Raw genomic sequence first — 16707 nt, forward strand, 5'->3', positions numbered from 1 at the left:
GTTTTGTCCTGAGTAAGTCCACGAGGCAGAGCAGGGAGCGCTGTGTAACGAGCCCCTCAGCCCGACAGTTGCCTCCTCTTTGGTTTTAGCAGGCTGGGCCGATAGAACGGTCGGCAGGGTCTCATCCTGCCCCGGTGTCAGCGAGGTGAGTGTGGGACCGCGATGCTCCCCGCAATGACACCTGCCAGTTTGCATCCTTGGTTTGTAGGGAGGTTCCTTGCTGGGGTCCAGCAAGAAAACACAGCTTGAAAGACCCTTTTTTTTGCTGCATGTACATTCCCCCACTGCTACCCCCATATTTATATATTTGTTTTTCCTTCTGGCCCCTTGGCTTGTCTTTTCTATTTTCCCCTCAGCTGAATTTGTATGAAGGTGGCTCAAGGCAGCTCTGTTCTCTCCCAGTCACCATGGTGGTTTTCCAGCATAATTATATGGAAGGGCTTTTCTGTCTCCTTGTTTGCAGACTGGTTTCCTGCCCAGTGAAATGGGAATCGCAAGTCCGAGCACGCTTTCCCCCACCGGGGTGAAAGGGGGGTCTCAGTACTTTTCTTACCCCAACAATCCTCGCAGGAGAGGTGCTGACAGCAGCATAGGTAAGTTGCTTCGTGTCACCTTCGGGTGCCACTGCTCTGGTTTGTGCCACCGCTTGGTCAAGAAACCGCAGGGGCTGTTGGTTGGGCAGGAGCCCGTGTGGGATCTGCCTTCGGGAATGAAAGCGCTGATGTTGCCATATGTGCACGTAGGTGTGAATTTGGCATTTGCTTTTTCTGGGGGTGGGGGGAGGGGCGATAAAATATAAATATATATATAATATATTAAAAAAAAATTAAAGCGGGGGTTTGGGCTCAGAGTCGTGTAGAATTTCCTTCTTTCTGGAAAATGTCAGATTAGGTGGAAGCAGCACAGGGCTTGAGGTTCTTCTAAAAACGTTTTCAGCCACGCTGCACATCAGTAGTCATTCCTGGAAAACCTTGGGCCACCTTTGGGGCTGGTTTTATGGCCGGTGGCCCTCCTGGGAGCCCTGACCTGCTGCAAGCGAACGGGGCTGCCAGGAACAAGTCTCTCAGAAGCGGCGCGAGGTGGGGGTGCTCTGCCAGGGCTGGGGGAGCTGCGCCCTGGGACACTGCGTTTGCGCCAGCACCTCTCCCTGCCTACCTGCCGGCTTTGGTGTTCCACAGCAGGAGTTGCCCGTATCTGGATCTACATGGGAATAAGCCATTTTGCTTTTAATGAAAACTAAGGTTGGGTGTGAATTTAACTTCCGAGTGAAGACAAAAGCCCCAGTTCTCCAGAACTTGTGTTTCTTGTCATAGTTCCTCTCCGCACCCTCCAAAGTCACTTTCTTACTGTTATTTTGGGCTTTCCCCAACAAATGAAACCAGAAGTGACGTATGTTACATGTATTTTTTCCAGTGCTTTTCAGAAAAAGGCATCCACTTTGATACTGGCACTTTAAAACGTTGCTGCTTTATATTATCAGCCAGGAAAACGATTCTTTTGCATCAGGTCATTCTGTGTGATGAATTTCTCCTCCTGAGCTGCAACCTGGCAGAGTCCCTGGCTTGGCAGACTTGCTGTGTTAGCAGCCTGCACCCCCCGCACCTGGGGCTTTCCTTAATTACGAACTGAAAAAAAGCCCTCAAATTTTTAACCGGTGCTTCTTCCCCCCTGAGCCACTCAGCTGGGTGTTTACCCCCAACACCTCCCTCTGAGCTGTCTTCCCCCCCCCCCCCCAGGACCATGTGTCCTCCTGCGTGGGAGCTGGACCTGGAGAGAAGGGCAGGGGAGGGACTGGCCCAGGGCAAGCGCCATCCGCCTTCCTGCAGCAGTGACGCTTTGCAAATGAAAATGCAACCCCATCCCTGCATTTGTTTTCTCACTGCAAACCCACTTCAAGTTAAATTGTTTCAAAAAAAAAAAACCAAAACCAAAAACAAACCCCAAACAACTGAGGGGTTACTTATGGGCTCAGTCTCTTCCAAAGAGCAAGCTCAGCCCTTCTTTACACGGTGAGTGCCTCTTACCGTGGTGTTTTGGGAAGGGCTGCCCTGTGGACTCCGGTTTTGGGTGAAACCCACCCTTGAAGGGTGCAGATGAGATGAGGAGGAGAATTTCATCCTCAGACATTCTCACTGTTGATGATTCCTTGGCTATGGGGCATTTGGGATCTGAGCCCTGTTTGTACCTGTGTCTTCCATCCTTGGAGACTCGAAGCTGTAGCTTGTTTTCCCTCCTACTAACCCCCTTCAAAAATTAGATCCTCTCTTCTTTTCTTTAAACCAGATGGACAGCCCAAAAAGGTTCGGAAGGTGCCTCCTGGACTCCCCTCCTCGGTAAGTCGCAGGAGCGTTTCCCCCACAAGTATCTCCTCCCCATTCCTCCATCCCCTGGGTGTCCTGGCTCCCTCTGCCACCAGAGCTGCTGGCCCTACGGGTCCAGCCACCCCAAACACTGAGGGCTTGGATTTTAGCAGGATGGGGGAAGGGTTTTCCCAACTCCAGCTTCCTATGTAGGAGAAATGGGGAAGCCCTGTGGGACTGCAGTGCCGGGGGACTGACTGGAGAGATGGAGCGGCTGGTGGTGGCACCTCCCTGGCCAGAGCCCGCACCCACCACCTCCTGCCCTTGCTGGCTCTCGTCTGTTTGATGTTATGTCGTGAGTGCCCGAGTGAAATGTAATATTTTATGCGATCAGATTTCACTCCAGAAGGGAAACCAAACCAGTTGTAATGCGGGCAGGCAGCTGGGGCTGCTCCAGGTGTGTGCACTGCCTGGGCTGTTTTATAAGAAAGCCGAGCAGCCTGTAGGAATATCTTAGCCATGCTCTTGCGGCTGTTACAGGGGAATAAACTGAACAATGTCTTTGTGGCTAGAAGTAATGGGATCTCCAGAAAAGCTAATTGGAGTGGGCTGGAGGGTTCCTGCAGGAATATGGGAGCTGTCTGGCTGCGCGGCAGCCGAGGCTGCATTCCTCGCTGGAGCGTTTGCGTGCTTGCAGGGGGACGGGCAGGCTCTATCCTGCGGGCGAGCTGGAGCCCAGGCTGGGGCGGTGCTGGAGACGTGCCCTTGCCCGAGCACGTCGTGCTGCTGGCTGCCACAGTTGCCGCTGATGCGATGTGAAGCGGGTGCCCGCTCCCCCAGTCCTGGGGGAAAACCCGTGTGCGTCCCCCCGTGGGGGAGGTCTCGTGCCATGCTGTTCCCTGCCGTTCCCTCGCTGCTCGCACAAAGCTTGGTCTGTAACCTCCGGCGTGGTTCTGCCTTTGGAAATGCCCCCCGAGATGCCGCTCTTGGGAGGATGGAGGGAGAGGAGGGTACAGAGGGCTGCCCAGATGGGGTTTGCAGGCTGGAGGGTCCGTGTGGACCCTCGTCGTGCAGAAACCAGCCCCAGCCAGCAGCGCTCAGTTGCTCCAGCAATCTGCATTTTAACAGGGAAAACCTGCGCCAAGCAGAATCCGTCGCGTTGCATCGAGTCGGTGTGTGAAACGCAGGGCTTTTACATCCTGGTCGACATGTGGGGAAAACATCGCTCCCAACAAATGGCCCTTTATTGGCCTCCGGTTTCAAAAGGTGATGGGGTTCGCTGCCCCCTGTGCTGGCAGCGCCCTAAAGGGCCACGATTCCCAGAGGAAGAGCCAGAGCTCAGCGCCTTCCCTGTGCCTGAGCCAACGCTGCACAGCGGCTTTTCCAGCCCAGAAAGCGCTGGCTGTCGCCTCGGCTGCCCCTTGACCGCAGAGCTCCAGTTGTTGGTGGATGGGCTGGTGCTTGCTGCCCTCTCTTTGCTGTGACCTCCGGCTTCTCAGTTTGGTTTTTGACTTCCACACCTGGGGAGCAAAATCCGTACCGAGGCAGCGCCAGAAGTGCAGAGCAAAAGGAGTTGCCGGCCTCAAAGGCAGCGGATCAAAGGCTCTTTCTTGTCTGACTCGCCTGCGCAGGAGCCCGCCCCATGTTATCGCTGGACCCTGTGCAAAATAAATAGGTTAATCAGCATCTTATTAAAATAAAATGCTTTAATCTGTAATTCCCTCGCTGCTTTGAAACTCTGAGAGGTCAGTGGATGGAATAGTTGGGGGTGGCTGAAAGAGGAGTGATTCTGCCAAAGGCACCAAGAGGCACTGGCGGCGTTGGAGGCGGTTGAAGAGGGATGTGAAAGCGATGCCGGGGCTACGGGCAGGGGCACCGGGCTTGTAACCCACAGCCCTTTGGGGTTAGTTAGTGTGAAACACGCAATGCGGAGCTGGAGAGCAGGGTTAGTGCTCGTGGCCATGCTCCCCTGCAGGCTGGCATGTCCAGGCACAGGACCTGGGGCTGGATGAGGCCCCCGAGCCCCCGCTGCACGTCGTCTGGCTTTGCCGGAGGAAGCTGGGGAGGGATTTTGTGCAAGTTGATTCCTGTAGGATTTTGTTGCCACAGTGAGTGTGGTGGCTGGGAGCCGTTTCAGCCTGTGAATTCACAGTCTGGTCACTGCTCTGTTTAGCTTTAGTCTGCCTGAAGTCCCACCCCAGTTCATGCATTTAAGCAAGAAAAGCAGGGAGGGGAAAAATAACCCAACACCACAAAGCCCTGCGAATCCCAGCACTGGGGCTTTTCATGCAGCTCTCTCGCCGCGCTGGCAATTTTAACCGGAGGAAATGACCTCACCTGGAGGTCCCCAAGGCCACCGCCGGCTCGGCCGGAGCTGCCGGCGCAAGGGCTGGGGCCACGGGGTGGGGAGGGGGGACCTGGCACTGATTTACTGTTTCCTGCAGCGCTTGGCCGGCGGCCCCCGGCTCGGCCGGCTCCCCCACACACGGCGGGGCTGGGATGCTCTTGGCCGGTGTGGGGAAGAGCACAGTTGGCTTTTCACAGCCTCCCCCCGCACCGAGTGGGGAAATGAAAGATTTGGAGGGGCCAGAGCCACTCCTGGGGTGAAACTTGGCCCCTGGGGGCCCAACAGGAGATGGGGGTGGGGGTGTATCTGCGGATGGGGGAGCAGGGTGGCGACGCAGCAAGGCGAACTCCCCCCTGCTTTGCAATCCTGGTCCGCTCATCCCTGCTGTTTTATTCTTCTTATTTTCGCTCTGGATTTATTAAATGGATGTTGCAGCTCGCCGCGGCCCCCCCGCGCCCGCTCCGCTGCCGCACAGCTGCCTCGCGTGCTGGCCAGGTGCCAGCCCCTGGCAGATGGCGCGGGGCTATTAGACGTGCTTCATTCGATTCCCTGTCCCAGCTCCCGCTATTTAATCAAATTATAGGAAAAGTCAATTTACTGGATTCTTGTTCTTTGCAGCCTCCTCCATTCCCCTGCTCTCCCCGGCCGCACGCGCTGCCCACGCGCGGCTCCGTGTGCCCGCAGCACCCCAGCACCATCCTGCGACGCCACGCAAAGGCCGAGTGCCCTGATTTTTCTTTCTTAAGCGAGGGGTGAAGGGCAGCTGCCATCGTCTGTCAGGTTTTTCCCTTCCCCCTCTTTTCTTTTTATTTCTTCTTTATTTTCCAAGTTGCCCAGTCTCGGTCTGTAGCACCAGTGGCTTCCAGCTCCCCCTCGCCCCGCGGGGTCCAGTCGCCTGCTGCCCAAGAGCTGATGGGTGGCGAGGGGCTGGGGCTGCCCCTGGGGCTCTGAACCCCCCCAGCTTTGAGAGAAGCTGCTCTGAGAAGCAGGAACCTCGGCTGCCAGGGGGAAAATGAAGTTATAAAATGAAGTTACACATTTAAGTGTGATTGCTGGTGCTTTGCAGAGCTTTTTGTTTTGCTTTGGTTTTAACCAGATAGGCTAAAGACCCCTATTTTCTATTATCACCACCGCCCCCCCAAAAAAAGAAAAATTCTTGATGTTTGGGGCAGTTACAGAAATAAAGAGCGATTTTTGCCCCTTCTTGCTGGGTGAGGACAAGTGGTCAGATGAAGCTGGCTGGGTGTGGGGAAAGAGAAACTGGGGGCAGGTTTCCTTTCCAAAGAGAGCTGTGTCTTCCAGGCAGAGCTGGCAGAGCATGCCCGGCTGGCCCCTGCACCCTCCTCTGCTTTCGTGTCTACTTAAAAAAACACGATTAGTGGTTTCAGAATGAATCAATGGGTATGAAAATAAGCTGTAACAAAAGTTCTCACGTAATTTTGAGTGGCATTTCAGTTTCTTTGTGTATTGAATTTCTGAGTTAAAAAAAAAAAAAGTGTTTTTGCACTGGCAGAAGATGGTTTTCGGTAAGGGCTTTCTAGGATGGGTTTGGTTAATTTAGAAGAAAAAGAAAAAAGCTTTTATTTTGCTCGATATGCTGTTAAATAACATACCTCAATTAATTAAATAACATAGCTGGAGAAATCCGGTCAGAAGCTGTCTGAGAGCCATCCCCTCCCATGTGACATCCCCTCTGAGGAACCTGCTCAGCCCTCAGCTTCCCCCATGCCTCAGTTTCCCCTCAAGCAGGACGGGCTGATTTCGGTGAAGGGTTTGAGCAGAGGCAGCTGCTGCCGTCACGGTGCATGCGGCAGGGCCGGCGTGGGGGTGAGCAGGTCCCGAAGCCTAGCTGGTCCCCGTCGGCACCTTCCTTGGGTGCGGGGTTATAGCACAGAGAAATGATGGCTTTTGTGGTTACCCATAAAAAGTTACAACCGCAGAAAAAGGAACTAGAGCAGAGAGTTGAAACTTCTGCTGGCACCGCGGTGCGTCTTCTGCCGGAGGGGGCTGCGGGGATCCGCGCAGTTCCAGGAAGGCAGACGGGCTGTGTCTGCACCATGGCCCCGTCCCCTGTGCCGCTGCCCTGACTTTGGCTGAGCTGCTTTGGTGTCCTTGCCCCCCCCGCCTCGGCTTTGCTGTGGGACTCTGTCATCCGCTATAATGAATAAAAGCGAAGCAGCGTGGAGCGGGGTGGCCCATGGGGAGGATGTGGGGCCGTGGAGTGGCCGAGCACTTCTCTTCAACCTCTTCCCTGCCCCACAGGTGTATCCATCCAACTCAGGTGATGACTACAGCAGGGATCCAGCTGGATATACTCCCTCGAAACCTCCCAGCACTGTGTATCCCGGAGCCTTTTATATGGCAGGTGAGTTGTTACCAGCCCCGGTGTCCTGCGGGCTGCTCAGAGCAGGGGCTGCCTGGCCCATTGCAAACAGCAGGAAGAATTGCACAGCACTTGAGATGGAGGGAGCTTGGGGCAGGAGTGTTTGAGACACGAAGCAGCCCCAAAATGGCTCCGATCTGCTCGGTGGGTGATGCTTGGCATAGGCGGGATGTGGTGGGGACAGACGTGGCTTCTCAGCCTGGGTGGACTTGTCCCTGTGCGGGCTGCTGCCTCAGCCCTGCTCAGCTCTGCTTTTCCTTCCAGACGGGCTCCATAACTCGCCAGACCTGTGGAGTTCACCGGGTGCCATGAGCCAGTCGAGTTACGGTGCCATGCTGGGCAGCTCCTCCTCCCCGCTCCCACAGTCCAGCGGCTTCAACAGTTTACATCAGCACGAACGCATGGTAACGCGTCCCCGCGCTGCCCCGCGGGCGGGCTGGGGGGCTCCGCTTGGCTGGCCAGTGGCAGTGTTGTCACCTCGTCCCGGAGCTGTCGGCTCAGGGCGGCTGCCGACAGGGAGGACCTGAGTCCTGGCCAGATGCCGAAGCCCGGCAGCCTTTCGAGGGCACTTCTCACCCCTCTCCCCCTCTCTGCCAGAACTACCAGCTTCATTCAGGAGAGGTTAACGGCGGACTCCCCTCTGTGTCTGGCTTTTCCTCTGCCTCCACGCCGTACGGTGTCTCCAGTCATACGCCCCCGATCAGTGGCACGGACAGCATGATGGGTACGTATGGCCCCCAGGCGCGTGGTGGTCCCCAGCGTGACCCCCCTCGCTCCGCTGCCTTGCAGAGCCTTAACTGGAAAATGCAAACCTCAGCTGCCCGAGCCTGTGATGCCTGTGTCTGACATACCCAGGCACTATTTATCCCTTGCGTGTCGCCCGTGCATGGGGTGACTGCGTGGGGAAGAGGCACGGCGAGGTTTTTGCTGCTGGACAGCTGGGCAGGCTGTAGGAGACAGGGTGCTGGCTTGAGGGTTTACACCTTGCTGGGTGGATCTGGGAGGAGACCAGGAGCTGTGACATTATCTCCGGGAGGTGCTGTGGCTTGAATGAGTTGCGGGAACAATTTGCACCTGTGCGTTGCGGGAAGGCGGGGGTATGTGTGAAGCTGTTTGGCTAAAACCGGAACAGGAATGCTTGTGCTGCATTTGGATACCATGTTAAACCCCCGAGTGCTTTAATCTCTAACCCTGCTGAACCTGTTACAAAACCTGTTACTGAAATGGATTCGTGTTCCCCAGGAAATGAGGATCTTGACCTTGATTCATAGAAAACCCCTTGTTTAGAGGAGGGGAAGCAAGTTGGGCATTGTAGGGGCTTAAGATGCCCTGTGAAAATGGGCTGTGCTGCAGCAGAGATACCTGATCGCTGTTGATGGTATGACAGTTTTGACCCAGCGTCTTATAAAGACGTTCCTGCAGCCCCGTGGGTGCCCTCATCTAGGCTGCTCTGAGCTGGGCATCCGTTTAATTTTCAAGCAAAGCAGTAAGAGCAAGAAATTTCAGTCTCAGAGCAGGTGACCCCAGAGAAGGGCTTGTACAGGTGCCTTGTCCTGCTGGGTTTCTGGCACCCTGGCAGTGATGTCTTTGTCCTCTCTTGGCAGGTAACAGAGGAACCACAGCTGGGAGCTCAGGAGATGCACTCGGGAAGGCACTAGCTTCAGTAAGGGTTTCTGACGATCCTTGATGCTGATCCCTCTCCTGTTGCAGTGTTGGACCTCCCCTCTGTAACAGGGACCCCCTAGGCAGCAGGGAAGATGGACATATTGAGAAGTTTGGGTGAATTCACCCCAAAACCACAGCAGCCTCTGAGGAGGGAGGGTTTTCCCTGCTGTGTGCGCTGCCACCCTGTGTCCTGGCGCTGTGCAAAAGCACCTTTGGGCAGCTGGGGAAATTATGGTGGCCCCACAGACCCATGCCATGGACCCTGCTACTCGTCTGGCAAGATGCAGCCCTCGTAGCAGGACTTGCAGGTCCCAGTAGTCCTGGCCCTGCATGTGCTAGTTCAGACTGGAAGGCACTGGTCCCACGGGGCTATCAGAACTTGAAGTTGCCTCTGTCCCATTCAGTGCAGGGACCTTTGCTTCGCCAGCACTACACCCTGCAGCAATTTTTTGGGGCTCTTGCTTGCTTCCAAGGTGGGACCTGAAGAATGGAGGCTGTAGCTGCAGGGGTGGCAGCAGTGGGGACAGAGAGAGACCCCAGCATTAATGGGGGAGCTGCAGGGGGACTGGTGGGCTGGGAGCTGCTGTGGATCTAGGAAGGGTCCTGTGGTCCCATTGTGTGGTCCTCACTGCACCTGGGCTCGGCGATGCTGCTGGGGAGGGGGAGAGCCATCGCAGGGGTGGGCGCTGCTGACCATGCCTTGCTTCTCTTGCTCCAGATTTATTCCCCCGATCACTCTAGCAATAACTTCTCGTCAAACCCCTCTACACCGGTCGGCTCCCCTCAGGGCCTTGCAGGTAGGTAAAAAACGTTGCTCTTCACGTCAAGGGGGATGTCAGGTTTGCCTTTGGGGGTGTCCAAGGCAGTGTACATCCCAGGTCAGCCCCAGACCCTCATTAAAGACACTTTTGGCAATCTTGCCAAATCCAGTTTATTTTTAAAAGCAGGAGAGTGAAGACTAAGGACAAGCAAACTTGTAGAACTTGGACACACAGTTTCACAGGAGACGTTTAAGTCCTTTGCTGTAGTCGGTTGTAGCTTTCCCCCCATTCAGAGCTGTTCAGATGGACCCTGTCCACGACTGTCCCGTCCCAGGGAGGCTGGGGGGGCTTGTCCCTGGTTTTGTCTCCCATGGAAGGAGCACGGTGGGAACTGTGAAGCAGCCAACTAGTTAAAAAACATTTTCAGCACCCCTAGAAAGCTCTGCTGCCATCCAGCAGGAGAGGTCTCCTTTCTGCCCAGCACAGCTGGCACCAAAGGTCCTCGGTGCCCGGGGTGCGGAGCACTTCGCACCCCCCAGCCCGCTGCTCCCCTGGGGTGGGAGCAAGCACAGCGTGTGTGCTGGCTGCCCGCTCCCGGGGGTGACAGAAATTTAGAAACCTCTTGAGGTCTGAGGACCTGAGCTCAGTTTCCTGCTGAGGCAGAGCAGAGGCCAGCCGGTTGCGCCGTGCGGTGCCGTGGTGGCCCACCCCGTGCCTTGGTGGCCTGTGCCCGGCTTGGTGGCCCAGCTTCCAGCCCCATCTAGCGGCAGCCAAGCCTGGTCCCAAGCTTTCCCCGTTTGTTTGCAGGCACATCCCAGTGGTCGCGAGCGAGCGGACAGGGTGCCTTATCTCCCAGCTATGAAGGGAGCCTCCACACTTTAGTAAGTGATGCTGCAAGACTTCTTTGCTCTTCCGTCCCTTGTGCACCTGGCAGTAAAGGACTCTGGGGTACATTCCTCTCCCCTAAACATCTGGGGCCTGAAGGAGGGTGGCCGGTCAATAGATGGACATGGTTAGAAGCAGCTGAGCGAGTTGGGCTCTGCTTCCCTGAGCCTCGATGGAGCTTCGCTGCCCTGCACCCACCCCCTGTGTATGGCCCGTGTACGTCACGTCTGGCCCAGCCGAACAGATTTGTGGCTGGGTTCTGCCTCCCTGTGCTGGGCAGTTCCACTTGTGGGACCCCTTGTGCCTTTGGGGGACAGCACTGCCTCGCGATAGCTGAGCACACGATTGCCCCCGGCCGTTCCGTGGCGCAGAGAGCTGCAGCGGGCGCCGGCTTTACAGGCGTTAACGCAGACCTGTTTCTCTGTCCTGTCCTTCAAGCAAAACAAAATGGAAGACAGGTTGGACGAAGCCATCCACGTGCTGAGGAATCATGCCGTGGGCCAGACAGCCGCCATGCCGAGCAACCATGGGGACATGCATGGGCTCCTGGGCTCGGCACCAGCCCACAGTGCCACCGTGGGCAGCCTGGGCCAGGCCTTCCCCGCCTCGGTCATGTCCCTGGGGAACAGGCACCCGAGTCTGGTAAGTGCGGAGGCATCGTGTCAGCTGGCAGGGACATGCCAGGGACAGATGTCATGGGGTGCCCTGGCATCTGGCGATGTTGCCCTTGGTGTGAGAATAGCTCGGTGTGGACCAGCTTGGGTCAGCTGTGACAGCTTTGAGCAGGTGACGTGCCCAGAGGTACAGTGGCTTGCCACGTTCGTGCAGGGAGGGTTGAATCCGCACTCAGCACAGTGGTGGCTCTAAGGCACAAGCCCACGTGCAGTTCATTCATGCCCCTTCTCAGGGCAGGCAAAGGTGGTGAAAGCTCTTCTTTCCCTGCAACGTGGATGGAAATCCCTCAGGACAGCTTCAAGCCATCCCTGGGGGATACAGGGAGAAGGAGGAGAGGGATCTGGCGCAGGGCAGGACTGCGGGTATAGAGCACCAGGTATCACCAGGACTTCTCTGCTCTGAACTGTTCGGGCAGGCACCGCATCCTTCCGTGCATTTGGGGGGTGCTGATATGTGGGGGCTCATTCAGGCTCCAGGGAGCGTGGCAGGTCAGGTCCTGGGTGCCCTGAGCACGTGGATGCTGGGTTCCCGTGCTGGGCCACCACGGTACCCCTCTTGTCCAGAGGCAGATGACCACAGAAGCACATTTTTGGCAGAGCTGGTTGCCTGCTGCAACAAACAGTAACTGGTCTCTAGTCTCCCTAGAGAACCAGATGTGCTTCCTTTCCAAACTCCCCAGACTCTGCTACTAAGCGATGAATTACCCGTGTCCTCTGTTGCAAACTGCTGCCGTCTGCATGCAGAAACAGGAGTGTTTGCTGGTCCCTGGCCAGCGTAGTGCAGCCTGGAGGGGTGGGCTCAGAGGGACTGCCTGATGCTCCCCCTTTTCATCCAGGCCCTTTGGAGTGAAGGTCACGCTGCTGGGATGTCCCTTGCTCTGGTGGCACTGGGGAGGTGGCAGAAACCTTGGTGCTTGATGGAGATGGGATATGTGCAGCCCAGGCAGGGTGTCCTCTCCAGTGTGCCAGCCTCATGTCCAGGCAGAGAGAGGCTTTTCCATGGTGGGGGGAGACAGCACTGATGGGGGCTTTCTGCTTGGTCCAGCTGATGTGCAGGGCACGGAGCTGCTTTCTGCAGTGCCCCCGCCGTGGCCGCGGGGGAGAGCTGGTGCTGGAGCAGGTTGGCTCTTCCCTCCGGCATGTCCACGCTCCGGGTGGTGGGAGTGTGCGAGGGGACACGCGGTGCCACCTCAGCCTGGTCTGCTGAGTCCTGCCCCTGTGCTCGGGATGACCATGCCTGTGCCCACCGGCCGTGACACTCCCACCCCCTCAAGGCTTGCTTTGCTTGTTCTGCTGTAGGTGGGAGGAGGTCACCCCGAAGATGGGTTGTCCAGCAACCCCAGCATGCTCCACAACCACGTCGCGCTTCCGTCACAGCCCAGCTCGCTCCCTGACCTCAACAGGCAGCAAGACACGTACAGCGGTAAGGCAGCTCTGCACGCGTGCACGGTTGGGGCTCGCCTGCTGCAGGGGTGATGCAGGGCACCGTTAGGTCCAGCCCTGGGGGCAGATGGGTGCTCTTGCAAGGTCAGGGCTTCCTTGCAGCACCTGCAGGGCACTTTCTACCTTGAGCTTTTTCCAGAGGTTAGAGCTACATGTTCCTGTCCCTCCTGCCAGCTGTGGGTGCACAGAGCCCCTGGGCCCTGCTCTGCTGGGGGAGGTTGAGTTGTCATTCTGGAGGGCCTGGGAGGCGTGGGGGAGAACAGGGAGTGGTGACAGGGCAGAGGCAGCATCCCTCCAGCTCCTCTGGCTGCAGACAGGCGATGCAGGATGAGTCGGGGTGGCCACACGGGCAATGCAGGATGAGTCAGGGTGGCCACACACTGGCAGTGCAGCACAGCAGGAGCAGGGCCTGGGGACCCTCCAGCCCTCCGTGTGGGTTTGGCCCCTCCAACCATCGTCTGGCTCTGCTTCCTCAGCAGGCTTGTCAGGGGGTCTGGGACGAAGCAGCGTCTCCACAGGAACCAGCGAAATAAAGAGGGAAGAGAAGGAGGACGAAGAGAACACATCAGTAGCAGATAACTCGGAAGAGGAGAAGAAGGAGCTGAAACCCTCCCGGAACAGAACAAGGTGCTCTTTGAACAGGTCTCTCCCTTCACTTACTCTGTTACCAGGCTGGGGGCGTTTGGGCTGGGGTACAGCCACGGTGACCCACCAGGCGCTGGGCTCAGCCTGGTGAGGCTGGGGGTTGTCCTGCGGCGCAGAACCGCCAGCCCCTGCCCGCTGCAGGAGTCCTGTGTGTCCTCGTACAGAGGCAGCGCAGCCTGGACTCCTGCTGCTTCCCCGTGGCCAGCCGCTTTGGGCCGTGCCAGGGAAGGTTCCTGGCCACCCTTTCCTGCTGGCTCCCATCCCCATGGCCACAGGCCTTCCTGGCGCTGGTAAAGCAGAGGGCGTGCGCCTGACCTGCACAAGCTGCACCCCCCTGCGTGGTCACTCAGGGCATTGCTTGTGGCTGTGCATGGGAAGGACGGACCGAACGCTCAGCTTCCCTCAGCCAGGGGTGGGGAAGGCTTTGACCTCCTCCCTGCTCCAGGTCGTCTCCGCGGTCTGCTTCAGGCTGCTGTATCCTCTGTCACATCCAACCAGATCTGTGGCAGTGGATCAGGTAGAGTCCTTCCAGCGTGCGGGCTTATCTGCAACCTCGCCGTCGGCTCGGAGACCTCATCAGGGTGATGCTGCCCGGAGGGGCAGCGCCAGCTCCACTCCTGCCAGACTGCAGCCACCTCCTACCCTGGTGGTCTTCCCAAAACGCCAGCTTGGGACACCAGTGTTGGCCCCCTCACCTTCTCCGGGCCACGCTGCAACCTCCTGGCAACAAGCTCAGGCCTTAATCGCATTGTTGTGGTTTCTATCCTTGCTGTTTAAAACCAAAACAAGCAAAGAGGCAGAAGAAGGGCCTTAACTGCTTCTCTCCGAAGTCACTGCGTGTCCCCGTGTCTGAGTGTGGGGCACTGGGCCAGCATGTCCTGGTGGGAGCACGCAGGGTGCAGCGCTCCGGCTTGCACGGGGCTTGGCATCTCGGTGCCTCAACATGTGTTTCTTTTCTGTGAGTTGACCAGTGCTGAGAGTGCACGCGAGGAATGTCCCTGTCTCGTTCTTATTTTAAACCATTAGTCAAGATGAGGATGAGGAGGACGATCTTCTTCCCCCAGAGCAAAAAGCCGAGAGAGAGAGAGAAAGGAGGGTCGCCAATAATGCCCGTGAGCGCCTGCGGGTCCGTGACATCAACGAGGCCTTTAAAGAGCTCGGACGCATGTGCCAACTCCACCTAAACAGCGAAAAACCGCAGACCAAACTGCTAATCCTACACCAGGCCGTATCAGTCATACTGAACCTGGAGCAACAAGTTAGAGGTCAGTGAGGGTCCCGGAGTGGTGATATTTTACGTATCTGATCGGCACGGGGCTGTCTGTCTGTCTGTCTCCTGTGACGTGCTGTGGTGCCTCGCACTGTCTCCCCTGTGGCCTTGAGTTCCCAAGGCTGTTGATGTCTTTTTTTTTTTTTTTTTTTTCTCCTTTTTTTTTTTCTTTCTTCCCCACCCCCCACCCCCCATCCTCCCCCGTCCCCCCCTTTTTTGCATCCCTGCTGTTCTTTGTTCCCCACTGCCACTCTGCGTGCTGCATGCTGGTCCCGGAGGGGGCACCTGCGCCGTCCTTGCTTTCCTGCAGCCAGGCATTTTGCTCAGCTGCTTGGCCAACAGAATGAGGGGGGCAGCGGGGAGGGGGGGTGGAAATTCAAACCCCAAACCCAGCAAATCTGCCAGAGGGGCCCAGATCTGACGTCTCTCTGAGGGCTGCTCCAAGCACAGAGCCCATCTCTGCCTGCAGCTGCAGCAGCAGTGAGTGACGCCCTGTCCTCCCTGCCCGCTCTGCGCTCCTGTCCCCACCGCTGCACCCTAGGTTGGTGGGCACCTGGCAGACCCCTGGGGATCGCTGGAGCCGTGCGAGGGGCAGGGGACGGAGACGCTGAGCCCAGGGCTGAGCAGCCCTTGCTGCCTGTACAGCCGGGGCTGCGGTGCAAGCTGGGAGCGCTGCCCATCGCTAGCAGAGCCCGGAGCTGCAGGTGTGCGCACGCAGGCTCTCCCCCTGGCCGGGGCACGCTCGCTCCCTTCCCCGGCGCGTGTGCCCATCTCTGCCGCTGGTGCTTGTCCCGGGTGCTGCGTCCCAGCGGGAGGGGAAGCGGAGGCCTTGGCTTCCTGCTCTGGAGGACTTTGCTGCTTTGTTCCTGCATCCCGCAGTGCATGCTCCCGCTCCCGGCCCGCTGCTGCTGGGGTGCCGTGGCAGGTTAACCCCCTTTCTCTCTGCAGAGGCTGTTGTAACACGCATCGGTGGTTTGTGCCTGGCTGTGCTTCTCTCTGCTGGCCTCTGCTGTTGCATTGATGTTGGAGTCCTTTGTGCCTCTCTTCAGTTTGTAATTTTTTGCCTTTCATAACATGTATATTTTTTCCTGTCTCTTTTTTAATTTCCCTTTCCTTTTTTTTTTTTTTTTTTTGAGTTTTTATTTTTTGGTTCTGTTCTTTCCGATCTCCTACAGACAGTCCCCAGCCGTGACCTCTCGGTGGTCCCACTCTCTACCTTGTACTTGCTGCTTGCGGATCGAGGCAGGAGCCGAGGGGCGGCGGGGGGGCAGGGGCTAGACAGAGTTGGCACCGTGTTCACTTTGGTCTCCCACGCTTGTCCCTTTTTAAACCCTTCTTGGACGCAGCCGGGGAAGCGAGCCGAGCCCCACGTGCTGCCGGCAGCAGGCAGATAGGGTGCCCCTTCTCTGGTGGTTTTGGCCTTTGGGCTGCTTTGCAGGAGAGAAGCTGACCCCCATGTCCCCTCCTGCAGGGCTGCTGTGGGAGGGGGCCATCGGTCCCCGTGTGCCATGGGCTGCCAGGATCCTCCTGCTGCCATCAGCGACTAATGGGGTGTGAAGGGACAGGTGAAGATTGAGGGGTGTTGTGGGGGTCAGTGCCCCCTTTGAGCAGGGCACAAGGCAGCCAAGGCAGTGCACATCCCTGTAACCCAGAGGACCCCGCACGGCAGCGCAGTTGTTGGTGGCAGGGAGACGGCTCCATCCTGCCCCGCTGTGGCGTGCAAAGCGCTGCTGGAGCTGTGTCTGCACTGCGGGGAGCCGCCAGCCTGTGTTCGGAGGAACGAGCGGGGCAGGCTCAGGTACTGGGGTGGCTGGTGGCTCTGCTCCCCCTGGCCACCCTGGGCGCGCTGGAGAGAAAGTAGCGGTGCCGGTCGGGGCACCAAGGCAGTGAGGAGGGGACACAGGCAGGGACAAGGTAGCAAGGAGAGGAGGCAGGCAGGGGCAGTGAGCACAGGCACATGCTTGCCTGGGGAGCCCTTGCTTTGCTCCACGCAATCGGGCACCGCCTGGAGGCTCTCCAGCCCCCCCCGGCACACCCAGGAAGGCTCTGATGCTGCGGCCCCTCTTCGCTGAAGGCTTATCCCCGTAGGGCTCCCCTGGAGCCAAAGGCCAGTCTGTCCCAGTTCCAGGTCTCACCCAAGGACCCTCCTCAGATAGGTGTCTTTCCTGCAAGAATTTTTGCTCTGGGGGAGAAGGTCGTCTGTACAGTAAATTGGGGTTTGGAGGAGATGGGCTGCAGGTGAGGCCATGGTTTAAGATGCTGCCAGCACGACTCTGCCTTCTGCCCTTGTCACTGCGTGTTTTGGACACCCCTGGGGTGCTGCCAGTGGTGGGG

The 16707-nt window shown here is 57.7% G+C and overlaps 1 protein-coding gene across 20 annotated transcripts in view; it reads left to right on the forward strand.

The window, feature by feature from the left end:
• Nucleotides 1-16707, forward strand: part of TCF3 (transcription factor 3) — an 80324-nt gene that overhangs the window by 53686 nt on the left and 9931 nt on the right. For 7 of the 20 annotated variants that reach the window (XM_040589913.1, XM_040589914.1, XM_040589898.1 and 4 more), the window contains 12 exons: nt 464-593; nt 2284-2333; nt 6910-7012; nt 7295-7434; nt 7628-7754; nt 8635-8693; nt 9414-9492; nt 10264-10337; nt 10780-10983; nt 12315-12438; nt 12935-13100; nt 14130-14368. In XM_040589913.1, coding sequence (XP_040445847.1) covers nt 464-593; nt 2284-2333; nt 6910-7012; nt 7295-7434; nt 7628-7754; nt 8635-8693; nt 9414-9492; nt 10264-10337; nt 10780-10983; nt 12315-12438; nt 12935-13100; nt 14130-14368 — 1495 coding nt within the window. The remainder of the gene's footprint in view (nt 1-463; nt 594-2283; nt 2334-6909; nt 7013-7294; nt 7435-7627; nt 7755-8634; nt 8694-9413; nt 9493-10263; nt 10338-10779; nt 10984-12314; nt 12439-12934; nt 13101-14129; nt 14369-16707) is intronic. The other 13 variants (XM_040589908.1, XM_040589911.1, XM_040589919.1 and 10 more) reach the window with 7 other exon arrangements.

This window comes from Falco naumanni, chromosome 4 (assembly GCF_017639655.2).
Source record: "Falco naumanni isolate bFalNau1 chromosome 4, bFalNau1.pat, whole genome shotgun sequence".
NCBI lineage: Eukaryota > Metazoa > Chordata > Aves > Falconiformes > Falconidae > Falco > Falco naumanni.